Here is a 17085-nt window from a genome sequence, read left to right as displayed (position 1 = left end):
TGGCGTCCAGTTCTCTCGCCGTTCTCACCGCGCGCTCATCGATCGAAAAAACACGAAAAAATAGAGGGCTGTGGACAGTCTACGCGGAGTTAGAGGGCTTCATCATTCATCCATCGACGACAATTTGGCGGGGGTGTAGCGTCCGTGTACGTACGTACGCTCGTGCGTACAGCTGAAATCTGGAAAAACATTTTTCTTATTCCCTGAAAGTTTTATTTACACTTACCATAAAATCTGGCAGATTTTTAAATTTTAAATTGCTGTCTGTGTGTGTAAGTCTCTCCAGTACCCTTTCATAAAATCCACAAACGTGTCACGCGGCAGATTTAGGAAGGATAAGGCAAACCAAAGGTTTCCAGTTAACTCTTGTTTTTAATGGCGAATACAAGCTCTAACAGTAGCGAAGCTAGCGTATTTGAGAGTGAATAATCCTTTACAGAACAGCTTTTTTAAAGTAGAATACTAAAGTTAATTACTTTTCACAAGTTTTCCTGCTATTCATATGCGTAAGTTATGTGTTTCCAGATGCCGCGAGTTTCTAGAACAAAAAGAATGCGAAATGAGCTAAGTTTGTTTGCTCGTGCAAAAATTTGCCAAAAGGAAAATATCTTAAGTCCTGAAGTTCAATTCAAAGAGCTAATTCGCTCTTGTGAAAGCTAGTAGTTCATTCTAAGTTCTGACGAAAGGAATTTTAGTTTCAAGCGGTAGAAATATATGAAACTTAGCAAAACGCACCCAATCGATAACAAAGAGATTCCGAAGGTGCGAAAGCCCGCGAGCGAACCTAGTTTTTAATGAGGCAAGCGAGCCTAATCATTATGCGAGCTCGGGCTAGAGAGTGCGATGAATCCGCAACTTAAATAAATAGTTCGTTTTGGCAAAATAAACCATCTCGCAATCTCGCAGCTGAAAACACATCCTACGGAAAGCAATAAGTTTTACAATAGGAAACAGATTTTAAGTTTTAAGCTACATAAACATCTTTTCTAAAATGTTCATTTTCTTAAGTTTTAAAGTTTACAATAGTGGTTAACCGAAAATTATTTTTTAAAGTTAAAGGTAAAATTAGCCTGAATTTCAGACATCCCTCTGTGCTCGCCTACTCGCCAGAAGAGACGTTTGAACACATTTGGCTCTAATGCCGTCCGGTGACGTCACTACACTTAGGTTTTAATTCATGCGGAAAAGTTTCTGTCGAGGCCATGAAATTGTGAAAGAAAAATCGCTTCAATAAAAGACTACAGGGTATAAAATTGTTTTAATAGTAAACTATTGAAAACTTGAGACAAATGAATGAGATTTTAATCGACTACAGGCTATATTCTTTTACGGAACCGATTTAATCTGAACTGATTTGCTTTATCTAGCGACCAAAATATAATATGTTACACAGCGGACGAATACAACACACTCGTGAGTACTTGAATAAATCAATTTAGACGGTTACAGAGGCATCAAGAAACGGAATTCAATACAAAAATATCCTACTTGACCGTGGGCACTGAGTTCAGAAATCACTGACTCGTCGAGGCTGCAGGACATAAGCGTCGAGCGGCTTTGCTGACAAAACAAGATTACGTATAAATTTGGCAAAACACTGCATGTCGAAGCGACGAATGCCGCCAACTTAAAACCTACCGGTTTCCATTACTATTCTTCATCCGTAGGTAAACTAATAAAGTAATAAACTCAAGGTAAATGACTTATAAATTCATTTCTGGGAAGGTGAACTCTTTCGAAACTTTTTGCAAACGTTTTCAAATTACAATCCTCGCGCGGTAAATTTCAGTCATAATTTCACATAATTATGCAAATAATTTTCAAATCAACCAATCAAAATCACTACCCGGTTTTCGGGTAGTGACGTCACCGGACGGCATTAGAGCCAAATGTGTTCAGACGTCTCTTCTGGCGAGTAGGCGAGCACAGAGGGATGTCTGAAATTCAGGCTAAGGTAAAATAAGGTTGAAACAAGGATTCCTTTTGATAAGTCAAATATGAGTAACCGTTTAGCGGTTAAGGAAAAGTAGATAGAATTGAAAGATAATCTTAAAGTGACCGTGACGTGAGTTCTCACCTAGTTGGAACGCGCATTCACACTTGACTCATAAATGAAATCCTTGTCTTCCGCAGATAAGTAAATACAATTGAAATACTGCGGAACCAAACTAAGATATATAATTCTCCCTTAATTATAAGATATAACTTATCCCAACACCAAATGTAAGAAACCGAAGAGAGAAATACGCGGAGATCTCGTATAACATGAATACACACAAGCGAAAACATTTCTTAAGTTGAGCTCATTGTATTCTATAAACAATGAGTCGCGGCGAGTAAACAAAAAGATTTTGTTATTTTTATTGAAAAATACCCGGCTTGTTGTATTCCTTATTAATCCAATTAGTTCTCTCTTTTGCTTCCCGTCGTGATAATACTTTAGCAAGATTCTAGAAGCGGCTAAATGTTAAGCTACAATTCTTAAAGCGAAAAATATTAAGGAAATTTCTAAAGCGGAAAATAAATGTTTGATAAAATTGAAAAGGTGAGTAAATATATGCGACGACTAAAAGGACCGATTAAGATTTCTTTGTTTATTTTTGTGACAACATATTGCCTTGTTTCCTCAATATTGGCCAACATTAAATAAATGCTATTGTCCTTTAGTCGTAATACGTTCAAATGCTTAAAGATTAAATATGTTTTGTATTTTCATTTTCTTTCCATTTAAGTTGTTTTTGTATTTTTCCGAAGTTTTAAACTTTTTTTGTGTTTTCTAGTTTTCAGAGTATAGGAAATCTATAAAGAAAATATTATTTAAAATGATGCGTTTACAAACGGCAAGAAACGTAATAGTGGAGTGACTGACAAAAGCAAAAAATTCTACCCTCCACGGCCCCCACACGCGTAAACGTTGTAAACCCTAAGTTTATACCATTGTTTTACCCCCTGATTTTGTCGTGGCTCGCCGAAAACTCTAGAGATGGGTAAAATAAAGAACTAACTATTTCATTTTCCCTTGCATTTATTTATTGAAATGTCCCTCGGAAATTGCAGGAAATGGCATTTCCAAGACCTCGAATTTCAAAATTTTTCAGAGGGAGACACCAGTTACGTTTGAAGCGCCTTCGGCACTCGAAATTTTATTCTTGTGCGTACACCTTCACAACCTCACGTTACGCCCCTGAATTTGGGCTATCATGAGAGCTAAATTAAATGTAACGTATATTGAAAAATTAGCTGAGACATGCATTCTTACAAAACAAAATCAGCAACTGCGGATAACTTTTACGTAATGCCATTTTTAACAAGATATACAAAGATTATCATTATCTAGATTCGGGAACATTTTCAAAAGAAGACGAGGAACAATTGAAGCAACTGAAGCACGGGTATTTCTCAGTACGCAAATACTAATTCATGTTCCCGTTGGCGTTTTTTGTGATTCATTTTCAATTGGTGCAACTTTCACTGAGGACATTTCTGTTTCAGACAGTAGGACGACTGTCTAACATAAAGGAAGTCAAAATATATATACTAACTAAACAAATAAATTCTAAAACTTATTGATTATGACCCTAACTTGTCTTCACTACTAGTTTCCCAATGGATTTTTGGAGAGTTTTACTATTTCACAACTTACTTTGTTCCTCCTACGGGCCTAGCCACTTTTCGAACAAAGCTGCTCGCTGCAAACTGGTACTACCTTTTACCGATTGCTGAGCCATGATGGTAGTGCCACCTGCTTTGACGAGAACTCCACGGTTAATATTCCATGGCTTAATGAGTTGGCTGTACTCTGTCTTCCCTTTGATCGCCAAATCTGCAAGTATTTTTCCAATGACAGGCACGAACTTCATACCCCATCCGCCTGTGAAAAGGACGATGCGGTTATTGCTGCGTGCTTCTGGTAGAAAATCCAAAACAAAACCGACGCCGTCGTCGTCTTTATGACTGGATTCAGCAAAGCCAGCGAGGCATGTTGAATGCTCTTCAGGTAATAGTTGGGGGATAAGAGAAGGCATTGATTTCTTCACGAAGTCACCAGTGAAGCTTAGAGCGTCTTGATCGAGTGGCCTGTCGCTATTGTCTGGAGGGTCAAGCTTGAAGTCAAATCTCTCGCTTGATGTGAATGCTGGAGCAACTCTGGCGTAATCTGGCCGCTTCCTTTCGCTCGGGAAACCGTAGTATAGGTTTAGGTCGTTCTCTTTCGGCTGACCAAAGAAGAACCAAATAGGCCATTTCTTCAAAGGGGGTGAAGGCGAAGAAGGGATGCTGTTGAAGTAGGTGGAGCTCCAAAGATAGATGGTGAGGTTGATCTTCTCCGTGAAGGTGGGTGTTAGAGCTGATAAGACGTCGTTAACATAGCTACCAGGCGTCAGGATCACTTTCTTCGTTTGGATGCATTGCGGCCGCTGATCGATCCACACTCTCACCTCATCATCCGAACTGTAATCAATGCGTTTGACAGGCGCATTTTCCACTAGATCAGCTTTACCTGAACATTTCAACATCTTCTGAAGGCCTTCGATAACGGCAGGTACATTTATGGTGCCCCCATCACCAACAAACAGAGCTTTTGGATTATCGATGTCGTTAACCGCGTCCGAAATGAAAGAAAACCGCTCATCGCTCTGAATTGCCTCTTTGCCTTCAAGCAATTCGTAGTCAGTTACTCCCATCGCTATGAGGTTTTCTGCAGCCTTGTCAATGTTGCCCTCACTGCTTTCGACAGTAGCATCGCCAAACCAAAGACACCCTGTTCTATCCAGAAGGGAGGTGTCATTCAACTCTTGCATGAGTTTGTCCCATTCTTTACTTGACACGATAGCCAGTTGGCACAGATATCGCTCTGAGTAGCAGATACGAAATTGGCGACTAAACCCAGGACTTGATCCATATGTGTTTCCAAATTTGTACTGCTCGATGATCATTACTTTCTTTCCCTCTTTGACAGCGCACTGGTACGCTGCGCATAATCCCATGGGACCGCCGCCGACCACGATCACGTCGTATAATTCAGGGTCACTCGCAGCCATGATCGTTTGTTTTGATGCCGTTTCCTTCTAACCCCGCCCACGCGATCTCTTCTTCTGTTCTGTCTAAAGTTTTAGTGTGGATGAACTGTAAATGGAATAAGGTAAAGACTTAGCAATTATGAGTCAAAGGTGACCTGTCTTAGGGGTTTGGAGACGTTCCATCGCGCATTTATTACAGAAGCTGAAAAGTAACCTTAGAATATTTGGAATATTGGAAAATATTAATTGGAAAACTTTAAACGTTAGGCGAAAAAAAAAATTTAATCGTAAACAAATTTTTGCCAGAAAAATGAAAATATCAAGACCCCTTGTCAAGATGTGTTGTGTTTGTCATGTGTTTCTGTAGTACAGAGAAAAGCTAGGAGACTTAGTAGTGGCAAAATTGCTTACAATTCTTGTTTCAATACCTTCAGTTATTCCATCCCAGAATGGTCCTAAGACCTTCAAATATGTTTTATACTTTGGAGCATCCCGGACCCGCAGAACTGGACTTCGGTTCCGAGGGTTGCCCAGGACGGTATGGTAACAGCTAGAATTGAACCATGCATAATCGTCTGTTTTGAGAGCCCTAATTCACTTCTCAGCGGTGCGTTTATTTTTGTGACGTCTAGACGAAACAAGTGGAGGACGAGAAAACCTTCTGCAAGCTGTATCATATCTATATGCAGACATGACGTCTGTGTCTATTTATCAATTCGATACGATATGACAACTTTATTTAAACGAGGTATTTCTATCAGTCTATTTATGATAATCAACTGGCTACTTATCTTCCTGACTACAGTTAAAAAATAACAATCCCCCCCCCCCCCCAAAAAAAAAAAAATAAATAAAACCTGCTTTGCACGGAGGCCGTGTAGAAAAAATGTAATTAAATCTGTGGCGACTTAGTTTAATCTTGAGCTCGGTTAATGAAGTTGCTTGTCTTAGTTCTATAGTTCCACAACTGAGCTCCACCGTTAGGAAAACTTCTCTTCAGTGCGAGGTTGTGGAAGAACTAATTTGTTTTCATTATTCCTTAATAAACGATGAGCACTCGATAAACAAATCTGTATTTACTGAGGTGATTGACCAACAGATAATGGTTGAGGTCACACTAGTGCTTTTTTTACTATAGTAAAGTCAGGTTTACTATAGTTAAGCCAATTTGTAGTGTGACCGGCTTTTTTCAGTTTACTATGGTAAATGTAATCGTAGTCTGTCGCGATAGCAACGGCGGCAGGATGAAAGCAAAGTTTACTAAAGTAAAACGACCTGAAAAGGCATGGTTTATCGCGCGTTTATCTAAACTTTGTTTATTTAAGTAATGGATTGTCTAAGTTTTGACATGAAATGTCTTAAAGCTCCGGAACCGTGAAATGGTTGCGCCATTTTCATTTACGTGCTTTATTCTTGTGTTCGGATCAACACAGAAGCAACGCTAGACCTTTTATTTCAGTTGTCCTAGAAAAGTCGCTGAAAATATTCTGACAAGTCCGCTCTTCTTCGCCGCGCAGAAGCTTGTCTTCTCAGCATTCGCCTTGCGAGGAGAGCAGTGGTAAGCAGTGGGTAAGTCGTGCCGTCGTCTGCTCAGAAGAAAATACATGTTCAGGACACTAAATCTGAATCTCTGAGCTTTCTGGATAGCAGCGATTAATAGAAGAAGAACAATAATCGTAAGGACCACGCGTTCTGAATCCATGGCTCACTGCAGGCGACATGCAAGCGAGTGAAAGTGGAATGTCTGAGCATATTTGTTTTAGTCATCAAATTGCAGTTTGATTGACAACATTTGGACAAGAAGCCATCTGGAAAATGTAAAAGTCAACAAGCACAGTTTACCATAGTTAACTTTTGTTTACTTTTTTTTACTATAGTAAAAGCCCTTAACCACAGGAAAAGTCTAAGTGTGACCTCAACCAATATCTCGACCGACTGCTTGGACACGACTGCAGTGCGTTTCAAAGCAGATATAGCGAAAGACGTTGGCGTAAGTTCACAGGCATCAGTAGACTTTCTAAGAGTCTTATCCAATAATACTTTCCTGACCTGTTGGTTTCTCGCGCTCGCGACTTCGTTGCTCGAATATTGCCCTCTCCCATTCCTCATGGGGAGATGAATAAGCGAAGGATTAAGCAAAGGTTAGCCTGCGAACCCAGACGCATTTCCGGCTGTCGCTTGTCTCCCGGAAATGCGTCTGGGTTCGCAGGCTAATATCCAGCGATATTGACCTAGTGCCGTGACTGGGCGTATAAACTGATGGACTTTTCTCAGAATCTCTAAAATAACCTGAAATTGCTTCGCTTGCTTTGAAGGTTTCTCAAATCGTAAAATAAATGAAATAATAAATAAATTACAACATTTGGAGAGGAAGCCAATTCCGCCTAAGCTGCTTTTTATGTTGGTCTTATATCCAGGTCGAATTGGAATTTGGAGTGTTGGTTTTTGTGGGGGTTTAAAACCGTAGAGCACGGAAAAAACCCCTTGGAGCAAGGCGAGAGCCGACAACAAACTCAACCCACATATGGCACCGGGCGGAATCGAACAAGTACCACATTGGTGGGAGGCGAGCGCTCCGCAATACTGCGCCATCCCTGCTCCCGTGTACAGTTGTGTACATTCGTACCTCTTTGTGCGACCATCTCTCATTAAGCGACCACCATCTCAAAATCAAAGTCTCCTGTGAAACCAGCTAATGGATAGGGATAAGCTTAGAGAAAGTAGTTGAACCAAAAACAGAAAAAGTATTGGTGGATTTGGAGTGTTAAAAGATATTTGGAACGATGAGAAATATCAAAAAAAGAAGATAAATGGCGAGCCACTGACTTGTAAAATAAAAAGCCTGTAAACAATGGTTGGAGCGCAAAGCTGCACATCATTCTTCGTTCACTGAATGACAACCCGGTCTTAGCTGAATACGCCCCATTAATATCAAATAACTACCATTGTTGGAGGCCGAAATTCGCTTAAACATAGTCTGCTAACGATGCAAAAACACTTCCGCCATATAGTGACTGAATTCAATCAACTAGGATGTCGCTGATGATCAAGCTTACCTTCAAACACGAATGTGTTGTTTGTGACTTTCAGCTCGTCTTGTCTAGAAACTAACTTCTTTCTTAGAATAAGACGGTGTGTCTTTAAGGTGATTCCCTAGTATTGCGTTGCGCTCCCTCGCCAATGCCAGCGCGCCCACGCTTCCGTGGCTCGAGAATCATCGATTCTCGAGTCGGTGACATCATTTTCTTTTTCGTGATCAATCTTTTTTGATACAGATCAATTTCTGGAGAATATCATATCGGTGTACTGCGTCGGAAATAGGGATTATATGGTAAATACAAGGTCTTCCTGCTCTTAAACGATGGTGACCCCCCTTTTTTATTTCATTTACTTTTTATAAACAACATCTGGAAAAGTTTGGGGAAATCTATGAGCAGTTCTATAGGGAAACCTAAGTTTTTACCTATCCACCGAATCCTTGCGCTCAAAACAATATACCTCTAAATTTTTAATCTTTGCTGTAGCTGATGCCGACATTGAAAAACAGTCTGTTTGAAAACAATCTGTTATGGTCTTGGCTTCGGACCCGCAGACAAGTCGATAGTAGAGCTTCAGGGTTAAAGACACTAAATGGTACTTTTCTATGCAAGCGTCAATGACCCCTCCCCGACTGCATCAGTTGTAACATGCGTGGCCTTTTGATGCCAAGAACAGTTATTTGACTGCAAATGAAAGACTTCTACTTGTATGTCCTTACCGGTTGTAACTTCCGTCAGGCAGCAAGGTAGCAAAGAGCTTGTGCTTGAATGTCGAAATCAAAACTGTTGCAACGAAAGCAGGATGTTTTAATGTGAAAGTCAAAAAGCCATGAATACTTTGGTTTGATTTTGACAGATCGATGAGTGTGTAGCCGCCAATCAAATGTGTCCCAATAAACTTTTAGAGCTAAATTTGTTATGACACAGTGAATTATCATTGTGTTAGATGAAATCGCAAAGGAAACAAGCAACTTAACGTTGACTCGATTAATCAAAAAACTTTGCCTCGATAACTTTTCCGTCCTAAATAAGGCTGTAATCCTGTTGTTTTTTCATTACTTATTTAACCTGTTTTTTTGTGTGCAAACAAGCTGGAAATTCTAGCGACTATAAGCAAGGTGAGACTCAAAGCTGCATGGGCGGACTTGACGCTTAGGCTTCAAAACCAGACAGCTCTTGACATAATATTCAAATTCTGTTCTGTAAAGAACTTCTGCTTGAATGACGAAGATAACTGTTACAAAGAAACAGGATGCTTATTGTGCTTGGCGCGGCGTCTGTTTTAATTTTAATCAGACATTTAACATGATACAAAGCGTAATTGGCAAATTGCGTCATAGGTGCCATGCCCTTTCGCTTTAGGAACCGTGGCAAGTGCGCTTCTATCACGAACGCTCAAGAATGAAGCTTAGAAAGTGCGTCATACAACTGCACTACAGAGTCTTTGAGAATTGCTTCATTTCTCAGAAACATTTACTCCAGAAAATGATTCAGATGGAATACCAGAAGGAAAAAGAGCTCAATTAATCAAACACGTCAAAATGTAAAATGAAACAGAGAAATAGAGTTAATTAGAATGGCACTCCCCTAATTACAACCCTAATTACAACCAGACACGGCTCTTGACATAATGTTCAAATTCTGTTCTGTAAAGAACTCCTGCTTGAATGACGGAGGCAACTGTTACAAAGAAAACAGGATGTTTAATGTGCTTGGCTTGGGGTCTGTTTTTATTTGAATCAGACACTTGGCATAATAGAAAGCGTAATTCGCAAATTGCGTCATAGGTGCCATGCCCTTTCGCTTTTGGAACCGTTCAAGTGGGTTGTGTCGAAAACGAAGACCCAAAAACGAAGACCTAAGACCTAAGACCCACTGGTCTAAAACGAAGACCCGCCGGTCTAAAACGAAGACCCACTGGTCTAAAACGAAGACCCACTGGTCTAAAACGAAGACCCATCGGTCTAAAACAAAGACCCATCGGTCTAAAACGAAGACCCACTGGTCTAAAACGAAGACCCATCGGTCTAAAACGAAGACCCACTGGTCTAAAAGTAAAAAGTTAAAAGTAGTAGTCTCCAGACCCCCTAGCGGCTCACGCCTTCGGCGCTTCAAACTTGCCTCGTCTTATTCTGGAGTCTGGCTACGACCCTTAGTAAATTGGTTTTCTAGAGTCGTAATCCACTTACATATTGCTCAAGTATATACCATAACATATAATGTCAAAAGACTGGTTCGCCTAAAATTTGAAATACCAAGATCGAATTCGTAGCCCATATAATAAAAATATGATAAGTTCTTTCCTATACTCCATGCTAAATTTAGCAGGCCAGTTTTTCAAATGAGGTAAAACATTACAGCTAATTATGAAGATCTTTCACAAAAGATAAAACGCTGATTTAAGAAAATCTCTAAAAATTTTAGAGCGCTGTTCCTAAACCTTAGCAAAATAGGTCTTGTAGCAAAATTGTTACAATGGCAACGGCACAACGTAAATATCTCAAAATCGAAAAAAGACCTTTCAAAAAGAAAAATGCGTTTCCTCTTTGTTTTAAAAAACCTTCAAAGTAAACTGCAAGTTTTAACTTCATTTGAAAAATTGGCGTGCTTTATTTAGCATGGAGCACAGGGTTTGTCGGTTATAAATATAAAAAAAATAAGTGAACAAAGAAAAACAATCTTGGACATTTCTGCAGAATGTATCTGCAGCGTGATTTTTCTTTGTGTTGCCATGGAAATTTAAAAAAGCTAAAAAAATGAATTTGAACGTGAAAGGGCTTCGAAGATGAAACTTTTACTCGTTAGATAATCATAAACAATACTGATCAGTTAGGGAAAAAGTAGGGGTCGCCAAACAATTTAGAAAACAAACTGCAAGTGAAGTTACGGAACGGCTGCCCATCCTTATTGGACTTCGAAGTCGTTCGTTTCTCGTTTCCGGTTTGGTAGTAATTGCCTCGCACTTCGCGCTCACTTTCGCGCCTTGTACTCTGTGAGCTTGAGTTGTGGGCAAGTCTACCAAGTGTAGTACACGCAACTGATGCATGACATTGCGACACAAATTAATTGCATAATTGCACGTAAACAGTTACATATTACAAAGAGGTTCTTAGCCTCAATCAGGAAGTAGGTAGAAAATTGAACCTCAGGGGTTCCCGGGGGAGGGGTTCAAAGGAAAGATAATCATTTTTAAAAATTGTTTTTTGGGCTTCATGTGAATACATACATACATACATACATTGATTTCACGTCCCCACGGGGCTTTTCAGTGAAATATTTACATAAAAAAATTAAAAAAGAAAAAATGAAGAAAAAATTAAAATAAGTAAGTAAATGAATAAATAAATAAATAAATAAATAAATGAATAGGTATGAAATAGGTTTGTTTGAATAGTATTGTTACTGTTTTTGTTACTGTTTAGAACGTTTGTTACAGTTGTAAAGAAATTAAGATTATTTGGCGATTAATTTTGAACGTGCTTTTGCACTTTTAATTTCTTTTTAAGTCCGTGGTGCATCGGAAATAAATGAATTATTTGAATGACATGCCTGGGAGTATGGTAAAGAAAGAATGATCCCCTCCATTCAAAAATGCATTTCAGGGATATCAAACGCTTTATATGAAACGCTTTATATAAAAATCGCGTGTAATTAAGTTTTCTTAAGATATTTTAAATTAGACGCCGATTTGTTTGAAAAAGCCAACACAACGTTGCAGTGTTTTGGCAGATATATTATTTTGAGATAATTCTACAGGGGGAGAACTGCATTCCATGCGTGTTTGCTTTCTGAGGCCGCCGAATTTTCCCGCCATGTCAAATTTTTCCCCCATTCCATTTGATTTGTGAGGCCGCGGATGCCGCCGGAATTTCATATCAACGAACAGATAATGTTTCTTTACAAAGGTCGCAACTAACGCGCTGGTTTATCAAACAGTAAGTTAGGAGTATTTATTGTAAAGGGCTTATTATGTAAAAATACAGGCACGCTAAAAAGAGATGACGTTTTTTTTTCTGAACTTGCAGCAAACGAGCAAATTTTAAGTGGTCCAACAGGCAATAAAAATGGAACAGAAATAAGGCCCATTTTAGCTGGCCACAGTGCCTATCCGCTAACGAACTGGCTAGTGAAACCCTACCCGGACAGAGGACGCCTGACTCAGGAGCAGCGAAAGTTTAAAACCTAAAGTTCGGGGCGCTACGATCTGTAGTGGAACGATCGCGCGAGCATTTGGTATGTTGAAAGTTCGTTGGAGAATTGCGTTGAAAAAGGTTGAACAAAAAACGAGCATCCTAAAAAAGACTATGATTGCTACGTGACTTTTGCACAACTTTGTATTGAAAGGGGTGACCTTTGTGGCATGAATAACAACAATTTAATAACAGAAGATAAACGATTAGATAAAGACAATTATTTTGATGCCAAATCTTTAAAAATGTCAACTGTGGCGTTTGTTTGTTCAAATCTTGCGTTGTGCTGTTCCATACTTTTTCCCACATTTCAATAAAAGAACTCTGCCAGTCTGGAGTCGTACTTTTTTGCCTTTCTTTTTTCAGGCGGTTCTGATTCATCGAGAGAAACATTTACACTTTCGATTTGCAAAGCCTCGTTTACACTCAGCTCTGAGGTAAAGGTAGTACGTAATGTATGACCGAAAGAGGGAAATTATATTAAATGAGTTTTCTTAGGATTGAAGAGCAGAAATGTCAATCTAAAAAGCAAAACATACATTGTTTTTTTTATTTTTTTGACCCGAAGATTGACCTGAGTCAAGAGGCACTGCACTACATGTAGCTTCATATATCCTGCTGTGAATTCCACGCTACAATGAACACAACTTTTATAATTTATAGACGACAACAACAGCCTTTTCAGTGCACGAATGAAGCTCTAAAGAGGAATACACGTAGATGTGACGCATTTTTTTTTCTTTAAATTAGCTGTACGCTTTTCAATTTTGGATATATTTGAGCTGCAGCCAGCAGTTATCAAGAAAAATACAGACGAGTTTTACGTTCTTAAAATAACATTCTAACCTTTGCCGACAAGATTGTACTGAAAATCAATGAAATTAATTGTAACTCAAGCAGAAAACGCGTAGAAGAAGAATGAAATACACCAGGTTATTACAAACGCATAATACAATGTACTAACCGAAAGAGAGAAATTATATTGATGAGTTTTAGAACGGATCTGAAAAGCAGAAGTGTCTCAGTAATAATCAACAAGATGTCATTAGATGGACCTGCCTGTAAATTTTTCGTTGTCGTTGTTGTGCATATAACGCTAGTATTCCGCAACTTAAATTGAGCGAGAAAAGCAGTTTTTAACATGAAGCTCTAAAATCTCTTTGGACATGTGTTGGAGTGTCTTGTCCTGAGGTCGCTTGTAAAGTTTTAATTTGTGCAATTGTGAGATGTATCAGAATAACAGCTTCACTTTGCCAATTTAAAGAATAGCGTGCTTTCATTTGATATCTATTATTTCATCTTGAGAGTTTTGGAAAGTAGTTGAAAATCATTTCTGCTTACAACGCGTAGGAAAATGGTGGAGGTTTCAACAGGATATTTACTGTTACAACTGTATTTATAGAGATTACATTCGTGGAATATAGGAGATATAGCTTTCATATCTACGTAACTAGTATACCTAATGGTAAAAATGTTGCTGAAAGACAGGATGATGTAAATATCAGTTGTTCGATCTGTAAGCATTGTTCTTATCTTTGTTTAAATTGTTGTTTGTTTTTAAACTTTTTTTAAATTTAGCCGCGGCAACAGATTGTATCGGGGTTAAAGAGGGATTGTAATCTAAGCAATTAGTTGGCGGTTCGGGATTGAATGTCAAAGTTAATCTTGCACACATACCACATGTCGTTTGAACAAAAGGTTTGAATCGTTTGAATCGTTAGTCGATTGAATATACATATTAATACCCAACCATTTTAAAGTTATGACCAGTTATGGTACAGCATAGTAAGCTCTGTGTAGAAGTTAAAGTCTCTCTTTAAAAGTGAGATTTGTGCGAGTTAAACACTACTACATAGTTTATTGCGTACGTTCGCGCGGAATCACGTGTCAAGCAAGATCGAATGTTTTCTATTAAGCAGAACCTAGCAGAATATTTTATTCAGTAGATTTCATCCAATAAGCAGGCCAGAGTCTAAGCGCGGGCCGGCCGAAAATAGCGAAGAAAATGACTGTAATTTACACGTTCTTCAGCCGCTGCGTTGTAGCTTTGGCGTTACAAAAACATTAAGACCGGCTCAAGAGTGACCAAAACCAAATTTCTCCTCACAATATCAATACTAAATCAGGAGAAGAGGTTAAAAGAATTAACAAAATCATCACCACTCGCATGTCATTATCACTTAACAGGCTAAGCGTTCACGAATAAACACCCAAAGCGATATCTCATGCATATAGCGTGAAGAAAACACATGGAAGTCATAGTATAAGTATACAGTAGAATGTATGCTTAGTGAACCAAAGTGCAATACAGCGTTTTTCCACAGCTAAGTATCTGCCTGTCATCTTTTTCTGCTGTTATTCGAGTCCTATAACTGTTCAACGGCCAGATGCTGAAGTGTACTTTGAATTTTGTTTTTTTTTATGTTACATACACGCTTTTCAATTTTTGATATCTTTGCAAGCACTGATAAATAGACGTGAAAAGCGATCCGGCTCTTTTTTAAATAAACTCTAAAAAGTGACACGAGACACTAAGCCCAGAGGGCTTTTGATTACAAAGTTCTGATTTGTTGCTTAATTCTATCAGCTATCCTAAATGATATTAAATAAGTAATTTGTTTATTTCTCGTTTTGTTTTGTTTTTCTCACCTTTATACCTTGTTCTGTATATAAAACCGACCGACATATGAACGATTATCAACACGCGCCCCGTGACATGCAGAGTTGACCTTAGCGGCGCCTTCGCGCCGCCTTTGCGCCTTACATTTATAGCGGATAAAACGAGCAGTGCCGACGGAAATTATTTCTGTATCAATATAACAATATCAAAATGCATTCCAAAGTAATAATGAATGACAATGAAATAAATTACCTTGTAAAGCATACACGGCGGATAATCTTGGAACTAGGTTGTGTGACATGCGTGACACGATTTAAGGTATAAGGTAATAAGGCGATTTCACGCGGATCGCACTGTTCAGAGATAAAGTAACTGTCAAATTTCTCGCGCGCTCGGATTACATTTTAATTTATGCCAAGAGGAGCGCTATGCTTCGGCGATGTTATAAAGACGCTACTCTATCCTCTGTTTTCGGTTTAGACCAGTGGGTCTTCGTTTTAGACCAGTGGGTCTTCGTTTTAGACCGGTGGGTCTTCGTTTTAGACCGGTGGGTCTTAGGTCTTAGGTCTTAGGTCTTAGGTCTTCGTTTTTGGGTCTTCGTTTTCGACACGTCAAGTGCGCTTCTATCACGAACGCTCAAGAGCGAAGCTTATAAAACGCCTCATACAACTGCACTACAAATTTTTTGAGAATTGCTTCATTTCTTAGAAAAATTTACTCCAGAAAGTGATTCAGATGGAATATCAGAGAGAATAACACTGCGCAAAAAGCCAAATATTCGGGCCCGAATTCGCCTGAATACGGATCGGTGAACGCCGCGTATGCTGTAATGTTCTGACGTATTCGATAGTAGAGCTTCAGGGTTAAAGACACTAAATGGTACTTTTCTATGCAAGCGTCAATGACCCCTCCCCGACTGCACCAGTTGTAACATGCGTGGCCTTTTGATGCCAAGAACAGTTATTTGACTGCAAATAGAAACGAAGCTTCTACTTGTATGTCCTTACCGGTTGCAACTTTCGTCAGGCAGCAAGGTAGCAAAGAGCTTGTGCTTGAATGTCGAAATCCAAACTGTTGCAACGAAAGAAGGATGCTTTAAAGTGTGAAAGTCAAAAAGCCATGACGTTTGGGTTTGATTTTGACAGGTCGATGAGTGAGTGGCTACCAATCAAATGCGTCCCAATAAGCTTTCAGAGCTGACACTTGAATGAAGTGAATTACCATAATGCGAGATGAAACCGCAAAGAAAGCAAACAAATTAACGTTGTCTCAGTCAGTCACGAAAGTACGTTTCGATAAATTTTCCTTCAAAAAAGGCGGTAACCTGTTAGTTTTTTCATTACTTATTGCGTCCTATTGCGTTCGTTGCGTTCCACGAAGGAGAACGCATACTAATCGCGTCGTTTTTCCGAACTCAGTCACGTGGGTATCGCTGAAGCTAGGTGGTTGATTGAGCTTTGGCCGCCATCTTGGTGTGGCTGGCTGGCTGACACGTGGCCTCGATCCCATGCGAAACAATATGGCGTCGATTTTGGAATCGTTCAAACCCGTTTTGCTTGAAGAAATGGTCGAAACGTGTAGCCGAAGTGAAAATAATACCGAAAATAATATGGAAAGCATAACAGGGTTTTATCCATGGCAGTAGAGTTTAAGTCCGCCACCGAACGTCGATAAAATAGTGGCCATTCGTGGAAAGTTTCCGAAAGTTGCGTGATGAGTATTTTTGGTGAAAAGATAACATGCTCAGAGCTGGTAATCCATAAGTACTTTCGACTGTGTTTTCGTGTGTGCTTTCTTTGTTCCTTTGCCTTTGCTTATTTCGAATATTTTTCACAGTTTTCTCCAAGGTAAGTGAAGTTGTAACTAATTTATTCGAAGTATTAGGCTACGTTTACACGGGACCGATCCAGAACGGATCCGGTCCGATTTTCGTACCGGATAGCTCTTCTGTTTACACGGGACCGTTCTGGAACCGGTCCGGAACGGATCCAAAACTGAACCTGTTATTTTGCAGGTCCAGTTATGGATCCGTTCCGGACCGGTTCAAAAAAAAAAAAAAAAAAACAACACCCTAACAAAACTTCTCTCTGCATACAGAGTTCTGTGACTCTATATAAATATACCAAATTCCCTACGGCCACTAAGCATAAGCATCGACTAGATGGAAGCAAACTATTTCATTACTGTTGAGTTACTTTACAACCCCCAAAGTTTCTTTC

At 39.3% G+C, this 17085-nt stretch overlaps 1 protein-coding gene across 2 annotated transcripts; it reads right to left on the bottom strand.

The window, feature by feature from the left end:
• Nucleotides 1–352: 352 nt before the first annotated feature.
• On the bottom strand, nt 353–16579 carry LOC144628261 (putative bifunctional amine oxidase DDB_G0291301). 2 transcript variants are annotated; one of them, XM_078486331.1, is made up of 2 exons: nt 15874–16579; nt 353–5124 (listed from the first exon to the last, which is right to left on the bottom strand). In XM_078486331.1, the coding sequence occupies exon 2, from the start codon at nt 5037–5039 to the stop codon at nt 3654–3656; it is 1386 nt and encodes a 461-aa protein (XP_078342457.1). In that variant the 5' UTR covers nt 5040–5124; nt 15874–16579; the 3' UTR covers nt 353–3653. The 2 variants fall into 2 exon arrangements, with proteins under 2 accessions (XP_078342457.1, XP_078342458.1); XM_078486332.1 differs by lacking the exon at nt 15874–16579 and adding an exon at nt 8776–9523.
• Nucleotides 16580–17085: the final 506 nt, after the last annotated feature.

This window comes from Oculina patagonica, chromosome 10 (assembly GCF_052425735.1).
Source record: "Oculina patagonica isolate OP01 chromosome 10, crgOcupat, whole genome shotgun sequence".
Classification (NCBI taxonomy): domain Eukaryota; kingdom Metazoa; phylum Cnidaria; class Anthozoa; order Scleractinia; family Oculinidae; genus Oculina; species Oculina patagonica.
Note: the sequence above shows the minus strand (reverse complement) of the source record. Positions and strands in the feature narration are given on the sequence as shown.

Excerpts from the sequence above, each read along its gene's own strand:
- LOC144628261 (XM_078486331.1), bottom strand. The coding sequence starts at position 5,039 with ATGGCTGCGAGTGACCCTGAATTATACGACGTGATCGTGGTCGGCGGC.